Source organism: Lepidochelys kempii, chromosome 15 (genome assembly GCF_965140265.1).
Source record: "Lepidochelys kempii isolate rLepKem1 chromosome 15, rLepKem1.hap2, whole genome shotgun sequence".
NCBI lineage: Eukaryota > Metazoa > Chordata > Testudines > Cheloniidae > Lepidochelys > Lepidochelys kempii.
The window spans coordinates 23,739,525-23,763,240 of NC_133270.1; the positions used below are offsets into that span (position 1 = coordinate 23,739,525).

General features: G+C 42.4%; 1 protein-coding gene across 1 annotated transcript in view; it reads right to left on the bottom strand.

Moving 5' to 3' along the window:
• The window catches only part of AACS (acetoacetyl-CoA synthetase), an 80,963-nt gene that overhangs the window by 18,215 nt on the left and 39,032 nt on the right, over window positions 1-23,716 (bottom strand). The window contains exons 5-9 of the mRNA XM_073312876.1: window positions 19,290-19,387; window positions 9,508-9,622; window positions 8,521-8,602; window positions 5,379-5,526; window positions 2,133-2,213 (exon numbers count right to left, since the gene is read on the bottom strand). Coding sequence (XP_073168977.1) covers window positions 2,133-2,213; window positions 5,379-5,526; window positions 8,521-8,602; window positions 9,508-9,622; window positions 19,290-19,387 — 524 coding nt within the window. The remainder of the gene's footprint in view (window positions 1-2,132; window positions 2,214-5,378; window positions 5,527-8,520; window positions 8,603-9,507; window positions 9,623-19,289; window positions 19,388-23,716) is intronic.

Here is a 23,716-nt window from a genome sequence, read left to right on the forward strand (position 1 = left end):
AATTAATGTAGGGCCGCAAAATGTGTATGTCGGTTTGAAATTAGCCCGATAATATATTCATAGGTTTAAGGCCAGAAGGGACCATGAGATCACTCAGTCTGCCTTCCTAACACACAGGCCACAGAGTTTCATCCAGTTGCTCCTGTACTGAGCCCAGTAACCTGCACGCAAATAAAGCGCATGTACCAGAACAGCATCCTGTCCTGATCTGAAGACATCAAGAGATGGAGAATCCATCATACAAGGAGTCCCATGTACTTATCCCAAATTACAATGATTATAGGGTATTAGACTTACCTGATAATTATAGACCAAAAACATAATAGTTTTATTTTGTGTAGCAACTTCCACAAATACTTCAGGTGGTACTTGATTTGGTATTTAGCCCAAAATACTTCACAGGATACAAGTGACAGCAGGTATTTGAGACAACTAAAACACCAATTCGGACATGGTTTGTAGTATCTAGTGTGTATTTTATGACACTCCATTGCTGCTTTACACTGAATCCCATCATATGCCAATGCAATATGTCTTGACATTTTAAAAAAAAAAAACTTTTAATCAGAAATTATGAAAGTTCCAGTGTTCACTGTATGTACGCATCTCCTTGCAGAATGCAGGTACAGTGCCTGTGCTAAAAAACCCTTGGGGGAAAAAGGATTCTTCCCTCCCTCCACCCATACATGTCACTTTGTTGGCATATGGGGGCCTGCAGCTAGCCAGGAAAATCTCAGTGCCTGGGCCATGTAAGGCATCTGTAAGTGGTCCTACTTAGAATCATAGAATATCAGGATTGGAAGGGACCTCAGGAGGTCAGGTGGTCCAACCCCCTGCTCAAAGCAGGACCAATCCCCAGTTTTTGCCCTAATCCCTAAATGGCCCCCCTCAAGGATTGAACTCACAACCCTGGGTTTAGCAGGCCAATACTCAAACCGCTGAGCTATCCCTCCCCTTCTTGCCCAACTCCACTGCAACTCCAGCAGACAAGTCACACTAGGAGTGTGTTCATAGTACTAAGCATTGGAGATTGCTTTTTCAGAGCAGCCTGGGAGAAGTAGGGGTTGCTCTAATTTATGTCAAGGGCCATAGCAGCCTCTGTTCTGACCTTCAGCAGGACTCTTACAAACTAAGCATCATTAGTTTTCCCACATCTCTCAAATTTTTCCAGCCTCAAACTGCTACAGCCTAAGAGTTTATTATAAAGATCTGAGTTTATACACACCTCTGCTGATCACCTCTACTTGTATTATCTGATTTGCCATTGAGGTACAAGCCTAAACAACGATAGGGGAAAAATAACCAGACTCCTCAGTGGAGGCAATGTAGATTAGCTGTTACTGTCACAAGTTTATACAGGAGCTCACCAGGGAAAGACAGGCTAGCCAAGCAGAAACTCCTTTCATACCATGTACAATACCTTCTACCTTGCTACTGCCCCAACATGATATAAACAAACTTCCACAGAGATAAATTTACACCTTCCTCAACAGAATATGACTGACTGTTGGGAGCATGGAGAGCATCACGGTAGTAGGATAGTGTTAGGATAATATTTAAAATGTTTGAAAAGCCCCAAAACAACCTTTTTAGGCTTTTATTTTCTTAAAAATAAGTCACTGTTAAACCTAAGTTGCACTGTGTTGACTACACTAGCACCAAATAAGGACGGTTAAACTCCAAGAAGTCACAAAACAGCCATTATATTTTCTTCCCTTTATATTATTAGAAATCACTCATTCAGAACATGGGCATTTCCACAATGGAGAAGACCAGTGGGCCATCTGGCCCACTATCACATCTCTGACAGTGGTCAGAACCAGGTGTCTCAAAGGAAGGTGCAAAGAATCCCAGTGCACTTATGGGGTTCCCAAGTGGGGGTGACAGAGGTTGGCTCATGCCCCAACCATGAAGGTTCATAGCCTTTTTGATACCCCGTCCACCAGGCTCCCAGGGATGCACAAATTCTTGCTATTCCACCAAGATGAACAGGGTAAAATTGTCACTCATCTCCAACATGTTCAGTTCCCCACATGATGCAGATGCTTTGAAGATGCACCTGAGGAGGTCATTATAGCAATAAGCTTAAAACTTTTAAAAAAAGTTTTATAAATGTCATAAGCCCCACTTGCCGTTGTATAGTACATAATAACGTCATTGCTAGTCGTGTTGCCATGAAGAATATGCTCCTTCAGGTGCTGAATTAGTGTGCCCTGAAAAATAAAAGAGTGAAGGGAAAAATAAGTTTATGTAAATAAAAAGCAAAGATCTGGTGGCCAAATATACTTTTCAGTCTCCTAAGGCTGCACAATGAGTATTTCAAGGTTACAGACAGGTATTGAATTCCACCATCTTTCAAAGTAAAAAAGAAACAAACAGGCAGCAACTCCCAGACCTATCCACGTCAGCATGGATAGCATTCTCCACTCCCCTTTCATGTAACTTTCCATCCTCCTTCACTAGATCTCAGCAGTGTCTGCACTTAACCTACAACAAAGGGAGCATGTTGTTTACTACAAACTGCAGCATCACTCCATAGCCAGCCACTAGGATAGTGCAGCACCCGATGTAACCCGTAAGGATTTGCCTACATGGGGAAATTGACCAAGAGAACTATAGCAGTACAGTAATATATCACTCTAGTTCTGCAGATCCATTTCCCCAAGTGAACAAGTCCTTTGACGCAGTTTCACACTCACAATACACCCAGCTGACTGGAAGGAGTGAGGGACCCAAAGTTGTTCTGGACTTAGGCGTCATGGCACAAAGCATTCACGTCATATACTAGGTCACAACAGTAGCTCAAGCTATCTCAAATTTTAATTCTTTGGAGACTGCAGGCAGAACTATGTAGACTTCCTCCTAAGCATTCATGTGGCTAGCAGCATGGAAAATTCCACTGGCACATAACAATGCACTGAACTACGCTATTACTCACTTTTCTCTTTTGTTGAAAATGTAGCTAAAACACTTCTTGGATCATCATTCAAGACAGACTTTCTAGGATCAATGAACGTATAAACTGCTTCCTTGTGTCACTTTACTACAGTGACACATTAAAATGGTTGATTTAAAAACAAAAACTGTGCTTTGCATTTTTGGAAGTGCTCATGGTGGAGCTATTAGGGACTTCACATGAATCAAGCAAAATATATGTTGAAAGAAAATCCATTATAGATAAAAATTTAAAACAAAAAACTAATGTAAATTGCACATGCTTTAAGGGATGGAAAGGAAAAAATATTAAATAAAAAATATACAAGCAAATCCAATTTTTCCTTAGCATCTCAGAGGAGCCACGTCTGGATTTTACCTGCTAACGCTCCAGTGCGCTAAGATGTCACAATGCTGCCATCTAGCTACAGACTACTTTCTACAACCTGCATTTTAAACGTAGAATTCATGGCTTTGCCATACCACAACCAGTAACTGAGAAGCAATCTTGCACAAGACTTATGCACACGTTTAATGGGAGCGTTCACAGTGTGCAAGTGAAATGCAGGCTTAAATCTTTGCAGGAGCAGGATTTTTAATGGTACCCTTATAGTTACAGTCCTGTAGAAATTGAGACTATACCCCCATTGGATCAAATTCAATTAAATGTTTGTTGCCTCTCTTCTTCCCAATTTACACTTCTGGATTCTCAGGGTCTGAAATAGTAACGAAATTTCTAAAGATAAATCCACCCACAAACTATGAACTACTACTATGGAGAAAACGGAGTGTAAACCAGTTCAGAGGAGAAGACTGCCTAGCTCTTTTTTTGTTTTTGTTTTGGGGGGTGGGGGGGGGGGGAGAGAAGAGAATCTACCCCTTTGTGTCTTGGATTCTAGCTGAAGAACCCAATTCTCCATTTGCTTACATGGGTGTAAATCAGGTGTAACTGCCAAGGTGTGAAATCAGTGTAAAGGGAGATTAGAATTGGGGACTATGTTTCTATGATTTAGGAATTAAAAAATAAAATGAAAATAAAAACAAAGTTGCTGAATCATTTGTTAGAGAACTAAAACAAAAACCCTACAACAACCTCCACATGTTTCTCTTTAGACCATTAATACACTAGAGCTTTGCTTCTGAAACAAAAAAAGTTACATATATTTAAATACACACACACCCCCACCTACCCTTACTTCTGCCTGCAGGATAATACATTTTAAAGGTTTGTCTTCCTTTAAATTATTTATGGCTATCATTTAAATATACACCACAACAGACTTGCAGAGGAAACATACGCGTTTACCACATTGCACACAGTAGGGTATATGAAGTTAAGATTACAAGGAAAAAACATTTCCTGTAAAAAGATCCAGGGGATAATCAAGCTATTTTAAATCCACTGTGATCAACGTTATTTAATACACTTTTGCTGTCATTTCATCTCCTCTTGTATTTTTGATTATTGAAACTAAACTTCAGCTGTATCAGCACCACTGTGTGGCTCCAACCAAGTTGGGAGGATGAGGCAGAAGAAGAGGAAGGGTAGGATTCAAGGGCAAGCTAAGCAGCTCTGTAAATTATCTGGTGATGAACAGAACTTTGAAGAGGAGAAAACCCCCTTCCCTTTGTCTTCTCTACCTCAGTGTATTTTAATCTAGCTGGTCAACTGTATTTATCACACACCTTTCACTACCTTCTCTGCTCACTAACCTGTCTTCACAAGTGCTTATCCTAACATTCTGAACCCAGAGCAGTTACCAACAGCTACCCAACTGTCACAAAAAGGTCTGGTCTACACCAGAATATCAGGTTGATTTAACATCACCACTCAGGGGTGTGGCAAATCCACACCACTGCGCAGTGCGTTAAGTTGACCTAACCCCCCAGAGTAGACAGCACTAGGACAACAGAAAAATTCTGCTATGCTGCTGGAGTGTTTTAAATGTAGACAAGCCTTAAGTGAATTTACTGATGGAGATGGTTTTGGATTAACAGCTCAAGTGGCAGAATTCTTCTAGTCACGAAAGCCCAGCATGGGGGTTGCAAACTTCCCCATGTCATCTCTGCGAATGTCAGATACAACCACAGTTGTCAAGGTTCATTCAGTCGTTCGTCTCTCCCAGCAAGGACATCAGTTGTGCCAACTGTGGTTGTGTGACAGATACTTGTCCACTGGGAAGTATCATGAACAACCAGAACAAGCTCCAGATAGTAAGGACTTTTGGTCCTTATTGATCCATCTCTTTCAGCTATGGACCGAAAGGTGAAAGGTTTCACATAGTTATCAAAATCCACTGAGCCAACCAGGCCCCCCTTGGGAACGATCAGTATCTTACATCACCACATACACTCTTCTCCCCTCCCCCCAAAAAAAACAAAAAAGAGCTCTGATGATTATAAATAGACAGTGCGACATTGCAGCCCCAGGAGGGAAGACGTACCCCTGCTGAATGAACCATGCATTTTGGTGCTCCTGTTGTGCCAGATGAATACATGATAAAGAGAGGATGACTGAAGGGCAGCTGTTCGAACTCCAGCTGGGGGGCTTGGTCTCCTTTCCCAGTAGCCAGGAAATCTTCTAGAAAAACACTGTACAAAAGAGAGGGAAAAGCAACTACTTAAAACGACTTCAACTTTAAAAACAAAACTAACTGCTACTCAACCACAGACATCTATACGATCATTTTCAGACCCAACAGCACTCTTAAAATAATCCAGCCTGTATATGTAACCCTTCTTTTGGCTTTTCAGGCCTTTGGGGATTTTCTTTAAAATGAAATGTCAACAAAATGTTTAAGAATAAGACATTAACGGCTATATTTTAAGAACAGGCCTACAAATTTGCACATATGAACAGTTGCCAGCCTTAAAAGCCCCATACAGAGAGGCAGAGGTAGCAGGTAGGTACTTGTATAGCCCCTATCATACAACCAGCAGAGTGCAAATTAGTCTACCATACTTTCAAGTAGCACACTAAGCCATGACCTCCCTGTGCTGTAGCCGAGTCCAGATGGAATGTTACTGTGCAGCAATCTGGGACATTGTAGAACAAACCCTGCCTTGCCACACAGTAGCTCACCGTGTAGACAGGCCTTAAGATCAGGCCTGAGAAAAATCTTTGAGGCCTGGCTTGGAATAAAGGATCAGGCCCTCAAGGGAAATATTAAATTATAACAGTTATAATGTGGGTCCAGGTTGCAGTGCAGACAGAATGGCTGTTATGACTGTCAGAAGGAAGCTATGCCAGCCCTTGATTCAGCTGTGAATGTACTTTTGGCTTGTAGTATCAATTACAATGAAATTGTTCTGGAGTGACAGAATCTGACGCTTACTGCACAGTTTGGAACATTAGCAGTATCAAAAAGGTATCTGAATAACCTAACCCTGAACAGTAAATAAACCAACCAACCTACCTCTAATTGTTATTTAAAATTGTTTACTGCTCGATTTTGGAGCATGCTTTCTTCTCCTCGTTATACCAGATCTCATTTATAGAAATGTGCTAATAGGATATTTCACAGAGCAACATTTTCTCTAAGATAAACAACAAATCAAACTCAATAGTTGTCATTTTGTTGCTTTTATAAAAGTCTCACCACACTTTTATGTTCAAGTTTATCTGCAGGACCCAACAATCAATAGCAATGGAAAGCAAAATTCAGAAGGCTAACGAGGGTAGCTTGTTGCTTTGTATAAAGCTAAATTAAGTGGATAATGTAATTTTACTGGATGCTCCTGTTTTATATCAATTATTGCTTAGACAAAACGTGAAATATGACTGAGTAAAAGATACTACAAATGCATGTTGGGGGAAGGAACGAGACTGAGACAGCAGTGATAAATCTAGTATTGACAAGCTGAAAAGTACATTCATTTTGTAAGCAACCGAATTCCATCTTTCTTTGTGGAGAGATTTCTTGCTGGGTCAATACTAATGGGGAGAAGGCGAGAGAGAGAGAGAGAAGTGTTGTAATGAAAGAAAGCAGATCAATTGCTCGTTTAGCTTCATGCTCATCAGTAGTGGGGTTTCTCTAATATAAGCAAAAAGTTTACTGAAGTAAACAACATTTTTACTAGTTTGACAAAAGTATTCTTGCTCCACCGCCCCCACCTTCCCATTCCTTCCCATTATTCTGTCACAAGTTTCTGAAAAAATTCTGCTGAATGGACAGTTAAAAAAAAAAAAAAAAAAAAAAAACCTTATTTTGTAAAGCCAAGACACGTTTTCTTTTGGCGTACTGCAGCATCCTTAAGCAATGCTAGAAAGCAAAGCACACCATCACTATACTAGAGCATGCAACACAAAATGAAATGAACTAGAAAGTTTAAAAAAAAAAAACACTGATCAGTCTAAGTCAACTTCCAAGCCTGATCCTAAAGCCCAAAAACCTCAAGAATCATTCCAATAAAGTCAATGGGCTAAACTCCCTGAATTTACAAAGGTGTAAGTGAGAGCAATGATTCCACCAACTTATTAGAGTGAGAACAGTTCTGATCCAATAAAACTGCTCACATAAGAGCTGCATGGTCAGATCCTAAATTATGTGCTAAATACAGAAGAAAAAGTGAAAAGTTAAAATGGAGAGAAGCTTAAAAAGCTAACCAACTGAAGAAAAAAAAAAGGCTATAAAAACATGGTTTCTTCAGTGTCTGGTCAAGATTATCCCACAGCTCTAAGAGAAGAGCTTCTTGTGCTATGTCAAGTGTCCATTCTTTTCTCCATGAGATTTGTATTGCTGGATGTCTGAGGATCCTTGTATGTAACAGGAGCCTGATCCTTACAGGTTCTTTCCAGATGAGATGAAGTTGGGCCCCCTAACAAATGGATATAAACTGGCCACTAGGAAATTTAGATTAGAAATTAGACGAAGGTTTCTAACCATCAGAGGAGTGAAGTTTTGGAATAGCCTTCCGAGGGAAGTAGTGGGGGCAAAAGATCTATCTTGCTTTAAGATTAAACTCGATAAGTTTATGGAGGAGATGGTATGATGGGATAACATGGTTTTGGTAATTAAATATTCATGGTAAATAGGCCCAATGGCCTGTGATGGGTTTTTAGATGGGGTAAGATCCAAGTTACCCGGGAAAGAATTTTCTGTAGTATCTGGCTGATGAATCTTGCCCATATGCTCAGGGTTTAGCTGATCGCCATATTTGGGGTCGGGAAGGAATTTTCCTCCAGGGCAGATTGGAAGGCCCTGGAGGTTTTTCGCCTTCCTCTGTAGCATGGGGCACGGGTCACTTGCTGGAGGATTCTCTGCTCCTTGAGGTCTTCAAACTACAATTTGAGGACTTCAATAGCACAGATATAGGTGTGAGGTCTTTTTTAGGAGTGGTGGGTGAAATTCTGTGGCCTGCATTGTGCAGGAGGTCAGACTAGATGATCATAATGGTCCCTTCTGACCTAAATATCTATGAATCTATGAAACATGAAGTTTGTAACTAAACTAACAGGCAAATACTAACATTTCCCAACATTCAGGAACACACTAGTGAGAAAAATCCGTGTAGGGTTCAGTGTCCATCCCATCTCTAGTTCTGATAGACAGAGCACATGCCCAAAGGCTGATTTTGTCCCATTACCTGTTTGGTATTTTAGAAATATCTATCACTTCTCGCGATGAAACATATGGAATCACCACCACTTTTCTTAAATCTGGGAGTCCTAGGGGAAAAAAAATGGAGTACAAAAACCATTATTCACTTATTTCCAGTTACATAAACAAAAGGCCTCTTCTCTGTTTGGTTAGTTTGTGTAATGTACGTACAAGTAATGGACACAATTCAAGCTTTTCCCAACTCCCATCTTTCTGTTTGTCACTGACAACGTCAAACAGCACCAGCAGCAAGCGATTGAAACTTGGATGTAAATACAGTGTAACATCAACAATGGGAGGATTAGAACCAGTCCCAAGGGCCAAGTTTTTCTATTAGAAAAATCCACACAACCTTGGTGCGTCACAGGTTTCATGAGCATACATGAGAGCTGAATTCGGCCACATGAATAGCAAAACCAAGCTCTTATAGACATTGTTCATCAGGAGATCTCAACATGCTTTAAAAAAAAGCCAGTACCATTATCCCATTTTACAGATGGGGAACCTGAAGCACAGAGAGGTAAAGTGACTTTCCCAAGGTCAACCTGCAGGCAAGTAGCCGAGATGGGAATAGAATCAAGTCTAAGCCCAGCGCTATATTCACTAGCAAACACTGCCTCCATCTGTTCAGCATAAGCACATACAGCATTTTTCCTCAAATGTTCCATGCTCTCTCTGCTTCTTTCTCCACTCAAAGGCCCAATCCCATGTAAGTGAGCCAGGAAGAAGTGGTGGGAGGGAGAAGTCAGCTCAGCAATATGCCCTTTCCCTCTAACCCTGCAGGAATCCCACCATGTGAATTATTCTCATCAAGCGGAAAATACGGACTCTTATAGTTGCTGTTTTAATTTGAAAAAAAAAATCCAAAAAGCTAAATAGTTTTGCCTAAATAAGATTTGATTTCCTCATCACTTAAACAGCTTTGAAGTTTCCCACAACTCTATGCGAGATAACATGGTATGAAGTGAAATACCTTTTACTACATTATGCAGTTTTTCCATGTGGTTATGTTCTTTGCCATTGTATACGACAGCCTCAACAGAGAAGATCAGCTTGGGCTGAATTTGTGAAAACCTGTCCAGTACGCCCTGTGGAGAAAAGGGAAAGGACAAGAAATACAATCACAAACAACACTGCAAAGGGGAAAAAGCCACTGGTTGCTAAGTCCAAGCCATGTCACAAAACGTCAAGAAGAGAACAGGCACGGCAGAGTACAGGGATAATGTTAGAGACCAATCACTTCCGTTTTCTCCATCCACCCCCAACATTTTAAGGAACAGTGAGTGTGAGAGCACCAATCTGTTTTATAATCCCAATGCCTATTCCAAAAAGTACTACTGTGTCCTAGACAGATTACCCAGAATACCATAGTAACACTATTAGTTGTAGGGTCAGATTTACAAAAATATTTAGGTGCCTAATGATGGAACTAGGAGCAAATATGCCTAGCGTGGGTTAGGCACTTTATGACAATTGATTGTAAGGGAGATTTGTACCTACCTAGCACCAGGCCCCTATCTGCATCATAAGGCATCTAAATATCTTTGTAAAAATCAGGCCTGAAGCCACTGCAACAAAATAATGTATTTGTCTAAGAAACCAAAAAACATTTCAGCATTTAAAATATATATTTTATATATATATATATATATATATATAAAAATGCATCCAATAGAAAGGCCACATCAATTTGAAACCATTTATTCTGCTAATGAAGGTTAGTAAAGGAAACACTAACTTGATTAACATGATTAGGCATTGCAAAAAAAAAAAAAAAAAAAAGTTAATTCAGTTCTTCAAGCTTCTTCTCCCTAAGGCACAAATACTAAACATTCAGCTCTTATTCTCCAGTTAACTGGCCTCTGTTCTCAATAATGAACCAGAACTATACTCACATCTGAGTGATAAGCCCTCTTGGCACTTGGTGGATTTACACCACATGCTAAAACATTCCTGAAATGGGGCTTTTGTAATCAACAGCAAGGACCAAATCCTATTAATAAAAACATATCGCAGACAGCATCTTCCTCTCTAGCTATGTTCATTGAAATATTAAGCATTGTAAAATTGACAGAGTTGGCCACAGGAAAACAATCTCCCAAAACACTACAAAGCCAGAGACCTCACCAGTAGAGCTGAGAGAGTAACTGATTTTTCAATTTAGTGACTGACCCAAAAGATTAATTTGGGGTCAAACAAATATTTTTGTTCAAAACAATGGTCCCTTCCTTCACCCCACCCCCCAGTTTTTTCTTTAATTTCTTAAAAAGAAAAAAAGTTAAAAAAAACTCAAACAGACCAAGCTAAATTTCAAAATGAAACAATTTGTAGCTATACATTTGAAAATGTTTTAACTTTCTAATTTTTCTTTCCACCAAATTTTAAAAAGGAAACATTTACCAGATTAGAGCAAATAGTTTCAGTCACCCTGAAGCTTCATTTTTCAACAAATGAACTATTTGACCAAAAAATTTCACCTCAGCTCAGTTCACTAGGATGTTTATTCACTGCTAGCCACCTCCATTCCCTTCTGCTTCCTGCCTAGCCCTCTGCATATTAGTCGAAATGAGATGCAACAACTAGTTTTCTAGGAATTCCTGTGGGCTTCTTATATACTGCACTTAGAGCAATTTCCTTAGATCACTTTCCCAGGAAGACAAATTACTTTTATACACCCAGTAAATGTGGTAACAGCAACTAAGAAATTGTACTAAATAATGAGCCGCTTACAAGTCTCCTACACAGAACCAGCCTTTGGGACCAGACCAACTGAAGGAGAAATCTAAGTAGATCACTGCAGTGAACTGGAAGTCCCCTCCTCCTCCTGCATAAAGTTAAAGTAATTGCTTGGGAAAGAGAGACTTCACCCACTCAACCTGCAGGCACAGCTGCATGACTACAGACCACGTATGCCTATTTCATCCTTTGTGGCAAATCCGCAGCAACTCTCCCTATGCAGATTCATTAATTCCAAGGCCAGAAGGATGATTTTGAGCCATTGGATCTGCACAGTTGAGGATAAACTTGACCTGATTCTTCTCTCAGGCCAGTATGAACAAGAGTGAGTCCATGGAGTTACTCTCGTGTAGGACCGATGTGAGCAAGATCATAACCAGGCATCTTGTAGTTCTTCCCCCACTGTATGTTCTCCATGCTGGCCTAATCAGGGTTGGTATGAAACCTCCTGAAGGAGTGCAGAGACCCTGTCCTCCATAACCTCTCCAATGTCCACGCAGCCTCATCATAGGGCTTCTGGTGGTGCAGAGGTCTTCATGCCAACTCTCCACAACAGAGAGAGTTTCCCCCTTAGTTCAGATATTACTCCTGGATTTTGCAGACATTCCTCTTGCACTTTGGACAATAAGCACTTCCTTGTCTCCTTTAAATTCTACTCTGGTCTGACTCCACAAGTTATCCTAGTAGCAGTCACTCAGCGCTCTGGGCTATCAATTAAAGAAAAGCAGTTTACAGTACACAGAAAAGCATCAAGGTGTGTTTCTCAGGGAAGTGGAGAGAGAATGTGAAACTCAATAAATTCAAGCTTCAATCATAGAACTGCAGGACTGAGAGGTCATCTAGTCCAGTCCCCTGCCTTCAAGACAGGCCTAAGTATTAGACCATCCCTGACAGGTATCTGTCTAACCTGCTCTTAGAAACCTCCAATCTCCCTATGCAATTTGTTCCTCTGCTTCACCACCCTGACAGTTAGGAAGTTTTTCCTAATGTCCAACCTAAACCACCCTTGCTGCAATTTAAGCCTTTCGATTCTCGTCCTAGCCTCAGAAATAACATACTGAGTTAGTTGAAAAATCTCCAGTCTCACTCCAGTGAGATGACACGACACAGGTTTTCAAGAAACTTATCTAAAGCATTCACTGTTGAGAAGACCCACACTCAGACACGCTGATTTAATTACATTACAACATTAAAGTAGTTCTCCAAAGAGCTTACGGCCAAGTAGGGGACAGTCTCAAATCGGATTGCCATCTTATCGATTTGTTTGCAGTGTTTTCTGGAAATTGCTCAAGTGTCCTAGTAACACGTGCATGCACACACACAAAAGACTGCTGCCCCCCATGCTGAATATAGCATCTAAACAAGTGGCTTTAAAAAAAAAAAGTTTAAAAACGAAGACGGACAGAATACCAGGAATGTCCTGTGAGGGAGGAGTTGGGGGAAGGGAAGAGGAAATCCAAGACTCAGACAATTACAAGTTGCGGGATCTTATCTGGGCCATGCGAACCCGCTAGACTGGATTCACGACAGGATGCAAGCCCTCCTCTGCAAGGAGGATACAAATAGATGGAACTTGCTTCACTGGCAATACTGGGACTTCAATCCAACCAGATAGCTCAGCAGGGATCAAATCTCAAGGAAGCCCAGATGCATTAGAATTGGCTTGTATTCTCAGATCTTGCACTCAGAACTGTGCAGGTGGCCTCCTGACTTCAAGGGGCTGCCTGTAGGGGTCTGTCCACACAGTTCTCAGTGCAAGATCTGAACTTACGCTTTTTTTGTCCACCTACTTATGCACAGGCCAAACCGTCCCCTTTGCCTGTGGATATACCTCTGAGGCAAACAGGAGGCCCACGGAGGGTGTTGAAAGGAGGGGGAAGGGCTCCGCATGGGAGGGAACCCCCTTAGTTCTCTGTTTATTTGCCTGTGGCAACAGGTATCTTCCAGGTTTGCTGAAGATTTATAACATGCAGGGCCTTTAAAAAAAATTGTTTGAGCAATGCAAGATGACCTCCAAAATTTCATAGAACAAACATACCTTTAAATATGAAATATTGTTGAAAGCTACAAGTTACAGAACCACACAGTTCCACCCCAAAACGTAGGTGTGTAAGCTTTAATTGTGTTAATGGAGTTACATGAACACACGGAAGGAGAAAGATCTACCCTTTGGGTGGAAATGGATATTGCTACTTCTGACTATCAAAAGGCCACAGACTTGGATTTGAATTTGAGCCAACCCAGCCTTTGACTAACAGAAGGAGCATAAGTGCTATTGATGGTGTCAAGGTTCCTTCCCCACCTCTGAACTCTAGGGTACAGATGTGGGGACCTGCATGAAAACCTCCGAAGCTTACTTTTACCAGCTTAGGTTAAAACTTCCCCAAGGTACAAACTATTTTACCTTTTGCCCTTGGACTTCATCACTGCCACCACCAAATGTCTAACAGGTATATAACTGGGAAAGAGCCCGTTGGAAAACATCTTTGCCCCCAAAAATCCTCCCAAACCTTACACCCCCTTTCCTGGGGAAGGTTTGATAAAAATCCTCACCAATTTGCATAGGTGACCACAGACCCAAACCCTTGGATCTTAAGAACAATGAAAAAGCATTCAGATTCTTAAAAGAAGAATTTTAATAGAAGAAAAAGAAAAAAATTACCTCTGTAAAATCAGGATGGTAAACACCTTACAGGGTAATCAGATTCAAAACACAGAATCCCTCTAGGCAAAACCTTAAGTTACAAAAAGACACAAAAACAGGAATCTACATTCCATTCAGCACAGCTTCTTATTTTCTCAGCCATTTAAAGCAATCAGAATCTAATGCATATCTAGCTAGATTACTTACTAAGTTCTAAGACTCCATTCCTGTTCTGTCCCCAGCAAAAGCATCACCCAGACAGAGAGCCTTTGTTTCTCCCCCCGTCCAGCTTTTGAAAGTATCTTGTCTCCTCATTGGTCATTTTGATCAGGTGCCAGCGATGTTATCCTAGCTTCTTAACCCTTTACAAGTGAAAGGGTTTTTCCTCTGGCCAGGAGGGATTTTATAGGTGTTTGCCCTTCCCTTTATATTTATGACAGATGGTACAGATATCCCAAGGCTAAGCCTGGTTAAAAAAAAAAACTATCACAAAAACTTAATAAAACTGGGCACTGAAAATAGCCCATCAGCATGGAGAGAAACACATTCGTACATTGTAGAACAAGTAAAATGAACAATCTTCCCCAGATGAAAGATCAAATCACACTGCAAAGAAAATACTCCGTCACTTTCAGACCAAGCAGAAAATATCTGTTCTGCAAATGGTCATTACAATGTGTAGAGTTATTTTTTTTTTAATCATTGTATTGCTGAAAAAAATATTTTGTGCAAGAAAATGGAATTATGGTGCCCTCTAGTCCCTATTGGGCACTATGACAGTTTGATACTTTTGAGGCTCTGCAGATGGCTATTCTGGGTCCAGTTCTGTTCAATATCTTCAGTGATTTAGATAATGGCATAGAGAGAGTACATTTATAAGGTTTGCAGACTATACCAAGCTGGGAGGGGTTGCAAGTGCTTTGGAGGATAGGATTAAAATTCAAAATCATCTGGACAAACTGGAGAAATGGTTTGAAGTAAATAGGATGAAATTCAATAAAGACAAATACAAAGTACTCCACTTACGAAGGAACAATCAGCTGCACACTACAAAAAACGAGAAATAACTGCCTATGAAGGAGTACTGTGGAAAGGAATCTGGGGGTCATAGTGGATCACAAGCTAAAATAGGAGTCAACAGTGTTATGCAGTCGCAAAAAAGCGAACATCATTCTGGAATGTATTAGCAGGAGTATTGTAAGCAAGACACGAGAAGTAATTCTTCTGCTCTATTCTGTGCTGATAACGCCTCAACTGGAGTATTGTGTCCAGTTCTGGGTGCCACATTTCAGGAAAGATGTGGACAAACTGGAGAAAGCCCAGAGAAGAGCAACAAAAATTATTCATGGTCTAGAAAACATGACCTATGAGGGAAGATAGAAAAAATTGGGTTTGTTTAGTCTGGCGAAGAGAAGACAGAGGGGACACAAGTTTTCAAGCACACAAAAGATTGTTACAAGGAGAAGGGAGAAAAATTGTTCTTAACCTCCGAGGATAGGACAAGAAGCAATGGGCTTAAATTGTAGCAAGGCCAGTTTAGGTTGGAAATCAGGAAAACCTTCCTGTCAGTGGTTAAGCACTGGAATAAACTGCCGAGGGAGGTTGTGGAATCTCATCACTGGGGATTTTTGAGAGCAGGTTGGACAAACACCTATCAGGGACGGTCTAGATAATACTTAGTCCTGCCATGAGAGCAGGAAACTGGACTATATGACCTCTTGAGGTCCCTTCCAGTTCTATGATTACTAACCATTTATATTGAGGTAACATCTAAATCACTTAACCAGGTTGGTCCCCATTTTGATTTCTCCAATACAAATATAACAAGTAACAGTCCCTGCTTCATAACACTTGCAATCTAAAAATCCTATAAGAATGAACAGGGATTCAATACTCCTGTATTACCATTGTGGTTTGTATCTAGTACTGCTCATGATGTGCTAGAGAGTTTCCAATCCCATAAGATACAGTTTATGCCTTCAAGGGAATAAGAAAATGTAGGTCACAACTTGCTCAAAGGTGCCAAGCGAGAACTTTGATGTCATTTTATGCAGCAGTTTCATTCTGCAAAGATAGATTCCACCCAAAAACTGAATACTTACAATATGATTTTATATACACGAGAGCCTCACCTACTATATTACCTGTCAGGTCTTGTGATGAAGTGATAGGCCGTTGCAAACACAAGCTTACCCATAGTGACTCAACATGGCTCTGTGCCTCAAAATTCAAAAGGCCAAAATCAGAAGTGCCATCTATGTTACTGGAAAGCCAGCCTGGTATTCAGAGATGCAGCCCAGGCTAAAGACGAATTAGATTAGAAACTACAACTATGACGGGGGCTCACAAGTCAGGGCACACAGCAGCAGCAGCAGGTGTTGCACCACAGTGGGGCAGAGGGGTGGGGCACCGCCTGTTCCAATCCCCATGGCTGCAGATTGGTCCTGCTGCCTAGGAGCCGGCGGGCCAGGCCCAGGACTGGGAACGCAACCAGTGCTGCCGGGCTGGACCATGGTGGGGATGCTGGCGCTGCTAGAACTGCCTGAGGGGCCTGAGCTGCTGGACAGGAAGCAGGAACTGGACAGACCCTGACTCCAACCTGCTACCGAGCACCAGCCACTGGCCCTAAGCGCTCTGCGCCCCCTGGGCTGCTTGAGCTGGATGCCGCTGGCCAGGCGCTGCCGGTGAGTAGAGCCCTGCACAGTTGTAGCTGCATCTGATCCACTATCCACAAAAGTGGTCAGCAGGTATCTGCATCCGTGGATGCAGTTATCCACCGATTTGCAGGGCTCATTAAGGCAGCGTTAAAGCACCAGAGTGAAGCAGGAGATGTGGGTTCTAACACTGACTCTGCAGCAGGCTTCCTGTGCAACCTTGGGCAAGTCCCTTGATCTCTGTGCCTCAGTTTCCTCACTGGTAAAATGGGGTTGATACTAATCTCAAAGGGGTGTCCTGAGGCTTAATTCAACAAGGCCTCTAAAGCTTGTCAGAGGAAGAGCACAAGAGAATGACAAAGTATTAACTGCAAACTCCTGGAGAGGTCACAAATAAGTTGTGTACTGGCAGAGACATTCCTCAATTGGATGGAAAAAGAAAGTGAAACTAAGCAGCTGGTGTGCAAAATAAGGGGAGAAAGGGCCCAGCACAACACAGGGGAGTGTCTTAGTTATCCTATCGCAGGTAATACTTCACATTCATTCAGCTCCTTCCAGCCAAAGATCTTCAAGCCATTTACCAGCATGAGGCAGAGTGCACGCTGTGTACTACCTCACGTACAAGATATAGCACTTAGCACTAGAAAGCCACAGAATTCTGCTGTGGCACAGAAGCGAAGGCAGCTGTGGTTAGAAACTGGCTGCTTGTTAGCTTTCAGAGCACCTCCCAAAAGGAGATTTGTGTGAGAAGACTTGGACTGACTTCTGTCCTCGGCAATGACGCTTGATGGCACTAGTTTCTGTCTGGCAGGCACATGAAGACCATTGCAATCCTGGCTACATTCTCTCGTTGCTTCTTCTAGACGTGGGATCGCTATGCAACATCCTTGATCGTTTAAAACTAAAGTTCTGTACATGCCTTTGAACACCAGTCTTGCTATTTAACTCCAAAATCCTTAATACTAATGCTCAAATGTCAGCCCTCAAAGATGAGCAGCTCTGATATAGGGGAGGACCATCTATCAAAAAGTGTTCCTTCTTTCTCCCAATAGGAGGGCCAGGGTTTTTTTTTGGCATTTGGATTCATGGATCTTGGTCCCATCCTGCAGCTAATTATTAGGAAGCCTCTGGGAAGAGAAGAGTGAGGGGGGGATTTGATAGAAGCCTTCAACAACCTGAAAGGGGGTTCTAAAGAGGATGGAGCTAGGCTGCTCTCAGTGGTGGCAGATGACAGAACAAGGAGCAGTGGTCTCAAGTTGCAGTGGAGAAGATCTAGGTTGGATATTAGGAAAAACTATTTCACTAGGAGGGTGGTGAAGCACCTAGGGAGGTGGTGGAATCTCCATCCTTAGAGGATTTACGGCTCGGCTTGACAAAGCCCTGGCTGGGATGATTTAGTTGGGGTTGGTCCTGGTTTGAACAGGGGGTTGGGCTAGATGACCTCCAGAGGTCTCTTCTAACCCTAATCTTCAAGGATTCTACGATAATAGGATAAAAGTAAAACCAGAAAAAATACTGGAAGAAAATAGATACTGGTTTTTCTTTTGTCATATAAAGACTTGCAAAACTATCCTGTAGCAGTGAATATTGTAGGCAAATAGCTCAGTATAATTCAAAAGAGGATTAATCTAGGAATAGGAATAGCTTCTGCAGTTGTAAACTATCCTAGCTAGCATAAGGGCTGTTGATCTGCATGTTTCAGGGCATAAATTGATTGAGAGATGAGGCCAGGAAGGGGTCTCATACCATCCACAGTATATTCTTACAATGTTGATGTGCTGGAGCCATATTCCGGAGAGGCTACCTTGACACCAGGAAGACTGTCAGTTTCCATGGCCTACTCAATCCTTGGCCTCTGTCAACAAGGCCTGTGATGGGATGTTAGATGGAGTGGGACCTGAGTTACGACAGAAAATTCTTTCCTGGGTATCTAGCTGGTGAATCTTGCCCATATGCTCAGGATTTAGCTGATCGCCATATTTGGGGTCAGGAAGGAATTTTCCTCCAGGGCAGATTGGAAGAGGCCCTGGAGGTTTTTCGCCTTCCTCTGTAGCATGGGGCACAGGTCACTTGCTGGAGGATTCTCTGCTCCTTGAAGTCTTCAAACCACAATTTGAGGACTTCAATAGCTCAGACATAGGTGAGAAGTTTATCGCAGGAATGGGTGGGTGAGATTCTGTGGCCTGCGTTGTGCAAGAGGTCGAACTAGATGATCATAATGGTCCCTTCTGACCTTAATATCTATGAATCTAAGTGTGCCACCTCGGTATTAACAGATGGTGCTTTTTGTGATCTATCCTTTATGGAGTGAATTAAGCACCAATTCATGTAACATGGCAACAAGTAGTCAGACAGCATCAGCTATTGCACAGTACCAATGTAGGCTTGATTTGGAAATGAGCAATTGAAAGCTGCGACTTTCAAAACCTTCTCATGGATTTGAACACCTAGTTTGTGTTTAAATTAATGGAAATTGGGCTTCTGGATTCCATGGCAGTTTGAAAAGTCTCAGCCTAAACAAACAGTTTCCTTTCTCAAGTTTGGAAGGAAATCTAGTTTTCTGGGGTTTTGCCACAAGATGGCAGAAGTAGTAAACAAATGGAACATGTACCTCTTCAGTCAAGAACTCTAAACAGATACATCCCAGATCTAACCACCATCTGCACTAGGCAGGCTCATGATTATCACTTCCCTGGAATGGGCAATTCTGAGATTACTTACGTTAATTCCAAAGTCAGGCGAAGTTGAACTCCAAATAGCACCAATACTTGCAGTAGCCAGCATTGCTTCCACTGCGTGAATACCATTGGGCAAATAACCTACAAACAGGATTTCAATAGTTAAAGAAGGGAGAGACCTGGAATGCGCAGATCTTAAAGTAAACCCAACCTTTACTGTAGTCAGTTTATACAGATGTGCAAATGAGAAATAAAATATCTTATCAGACACATAACTGCACCTGCAAGTTTCTACTGCCAGATGCCACTTCCCCCTTCTAAGGGGCCAGAGTCTGATCACAGACACTGGGGAAAGTTTGTTGTAACTGCACTGACAAAGAATTACTCCATATTTGACGGCCTCCCAATTTACAGTGCAGTCACAAAGATCCAGATCTTGTTTATCAATCAAAATCTCACGGGGAGGGAGCTGAAGATTTGAAGGGGGATGTGAAAAGAGGAGAGCAATTTAATGGCCAGGGCAAATGTGAACGGAAGACATAGGACTACCCATTACCAAAAAGCTACCAGGCACTTAGAAGTACTGGAAAAAAAGTTTGTTTAGAAGGTGGGATTATGAAATGCCCAGTATCCAACTGTAAGGCAAATTCAGTTAACGGCAGCTCTCTCCCCACAAGCATGCCAGGGCAGGTGGAAGGAGGGAGAAATAATCGCTGTGCAGATAGCCTCTCCCCACCCCCCTTTGATAACCTAACTAGCTTTGTGCTAAAGCTATCCAGCCAGAGGCAACGTTACATTGCAAACATGAGCAGAAGTGACACGGCTCATCTAGCGTCAAGGTCAGCTGACTTATTTCTGGCTCCATGCCCTTAATCTTAATCAACATGAGTGTCGGGGCAGACATGCCAACTCTCACAAATTCCTCACAATTGACATGATTTGTAAGTAAAATTAAGCCTGACATATGATCTTGCAAAAGAACTCTCAAATGTCAAAAAAAAAAATTTTTTTTTTAAATAATCCTGTGCGAGTTCCCACTGTTCGTCGGCCCCAGCAGCCAGGACTCCAGCAGTCAGGCAGCCTCAGGGCCAACAGCAGGAGTCCCAGTCACCCAGGGCTGAGAGCGGGAGCCCGAGTGAGGAAGCCAGTCAGCCCTGTGCCCAGGAAACGTGGAACCCCCAAGAGTCAGGCACAGGATAGCTAGGACCCAGGAGGTGCTGGGATGCGACTCAGTGATCACTGGGGTCACTCTGTCCCAGTGGAAGGAGAAAATGAATTGCACTCACTGAAGTAACTCAGGGTTGCTTTGGGGAGTCCACGCTCCTTGCAAGATCCTCAAGCCCCACAGCTGCTGCTGGGGTCCCGAGAGCTCTGGTTGCAGCTAGGAAAGGTTAATATTGAGGAGTAACATTCCTGCTGGTCTGCAGGAGACTCTCCCAGTGCAGAGACCCCAGCCTGCGCATGACACCCCTTCCTGGGACCCAGCCATCTGCTCCCAGGGAGTGCACCGCTTGGAGGGACAGTAAGAGGGACCTTCCCATCCCCACCTCCCCAGGTTACACCCTGGCTGCAGGGAGATGGTTTTGCCCCAGGCTGCTCCCAGCTGAGCTGACTGTGATTCCCTGCCTAAAAGCTCAAAAAACCCCACAAAACCATAATTTTTATATAATTTCATAATTTTAAAGCCAATCTCATGAGTTTTTGTGAGCCTGACATAATTTTTGAACATTTGGGGTCAGCAATACTGTAGGGTATATACAGTAGATCCTAAAGTAATATAACCTGTATACACAGACACAGACAGATGCACTTTTCAAGCAGGAATGCAGCCAGTATGTTTTCACTTTGCATTCAAAATGCATTAGCTTTGCAAATCTGAAATACAGCATCATCATCAGCCTGCAACATGATTTTGAGATTTAAATACACAAAAAGATCCCCTCTGTCAGATATTCTGACAAGAGGAAGAGTCAGGAGAGGTAGATTTTCAACAGGCTGCTCCTGCCCCCAAAGTCAATTGAAAGGTTGAGATGTGGGTTCAAACCTGATGATTCAAAGGACATTAAGTTAGGGTGCCCAAACATGGATTTGGGCACTTATCTGTTTTAAAGGACCTAAACGACATCCAAGTAAGCAAGCAACAATGCCCAAATACAGAATAGGAGTTTTATTAGGTACCCTAAAGTTTAAAATTGAGCATTTTTATAAATATATGCATGGGCTCTTTAAAGGACCAGGGGCCTGGCTTCCAAAGATGCTAAGTACCTGTAGCTCCCATGGATTTTCATGGGTCCAATTTACAATGCAGTAAATTGTACCATTGTATCCCATCATGTGTTAGGAACTTTCCAAAACACAGAGGACAACACTCCCTGCCCTGATGGGTATTTCTGAAAACAAGACCCTAAAGCTGCCTCTATAAAAAACAAAATAACCCACACACCCTCAACCCAGAGGTTATTGGTTTCTATGCACGCACTGGGTTGGTTTGTTAGCCAGTCTACTGCGATGCACTTTAAGGAGCTGCTTGTTCCCAGCGTGCAAGCAGTGAATTTGTTTACAGGGGCTAGGGGTGGGTTTCTGAGGTGGACTGAGCTATTTCTGCATCACCCTTCATATCATTGGCGGGTGCCATGTTAAATAGGGCTGACCAATCACCACTAATTTATGGACCGTTAGGCTTTTTGCCATTAATCATGGAACATCTATCCAATCTCTGATCAGGCACTGGATGTGGTCTGACATGCCCTGACATAGGGAGTTCTGGAAGAAATACAGGACTGTCAACAGAAGTCTCTCAGCATACATCAAGATGTTATTTCTTCACACGGACCTACATAAAGTTTGCACTGTTTCTACCATGTTTGACTTTGATCTCTCATATTATAAGCCATACGCCCAAAGGCATAAAGCATCATTTAGTAAACTCATGCTCATTCCTTTGGGATCAGAGTTTGTGAGGCAAGGCTCAATGTTCCTGTTTTCAAAAGGTTCTCTCACATTTCAGAGCATGGACTACTTTTTAAAAAGGTAGAAATTTGCTGCACCCTCTCCTTCACTGGCCCAAACCTTCCCTATAGCAACTTCACCATTTGGCTACATGTGACAGGGCAGCCTGCATCAGGAGGGCCCTGAGTCGTGTTCCTCTGAGGAAAGTTCTTACAGATGTGAATGCTCCTTCAGTGGGATTCCCAGTTGTCCGCAGTGCCTCTATCAGGTGGGTCAAACAGGCATAGGCTGTTGCACGTGGAGCAGGGCTTAAAACCCAGAGACAGGGGCAGCAAAGTCCCTGCTGAGACCCTAACTAACTGAACACTTAACAGCTACTTAATTACTAACAAACAATAGAACTATTTACAACTAGAAGCACAAGGCTGAGAAAGAAATTGCTGGCCGGCTTGCGAAGCAAGGGACAGAGGTGCTCCAACTGACCACCATGGTGGAAAGAAAGAACTGAGGGGGCTCAGGGCTGGAGGCACCTGATATACTGCGGCATGAGCGCAGCACTCTAGGGGGCACCACAGCCAGCCCTATGGATACCGCTAACAACCACACACAGAGGCACGCACACTTAGAATGGAATTGACATGAGCAAGCACTTGAAAAACAGCCTGGTTTCTGCTCTTCTCACACCACCACTGGTCAGATTCTGCAGGGCAAATTAAACCCTTATCCACATATGGGCAACTTACCGCTTTCAAAGCATGCTCTCAGGGATATCCTTGGAATCCCTCAGTGCTTTCAGTACATTTGCACAGGTGTAAGTGACTGAAATCTGGTAAGAGTTTTTACTGATACCCAAAAAAGGAACAGTATCAAGTGTGTGCTCTCTGCTGTGTTGGTCCTGTAAGGCTAAAAGAACAATGACCTGATCTGTTGAGTGAGAAAGTGTCCTTTTTACAATCACTTGACAGCTGGATTCACAAAGGCCCTAACTCCTGTTGATTTTGATGGGAGTAAACTATTAATTACCTTTGTCACGCCAACCATTTACAGGTTAGAATAGTGTTCTTTAACCAAGACCAGGAAAAGAGTGCCAGTCCATCTCCTCAACAGATCCATCCTGAACATCCAAGGGGAAATTTGAGACTAACATCCCTTTTTCCTGTATCTGCACTGCACAAAACTGTTACATGCAAGCAGGTTTGGACAAGCTCTCCTGACACGGACAGCACACAAAGCTCAGCATAAGCGACAGCATTAGTTTTCGTCTCATTTCCCACACTGTAAAACCATACTTATCAATGTACTCTGGGAAAGCCTAGGAAGGTAAAGAAAACACAACTGGCAGGTACAGCCTGGGTCATCAAGTCCAATCCCCTGCGATACCGAGGCAACCGTGTTACATAATTCCTTTCATAAATTCATCAAGCTCCCATGCAAGCTATCCCAGATACTGAGAGTTGGTCCACATGGTGCAATGAGCTTCGGAGGTCTTCTCACACAGAGATCCAAGTGGCAAGAGAACTG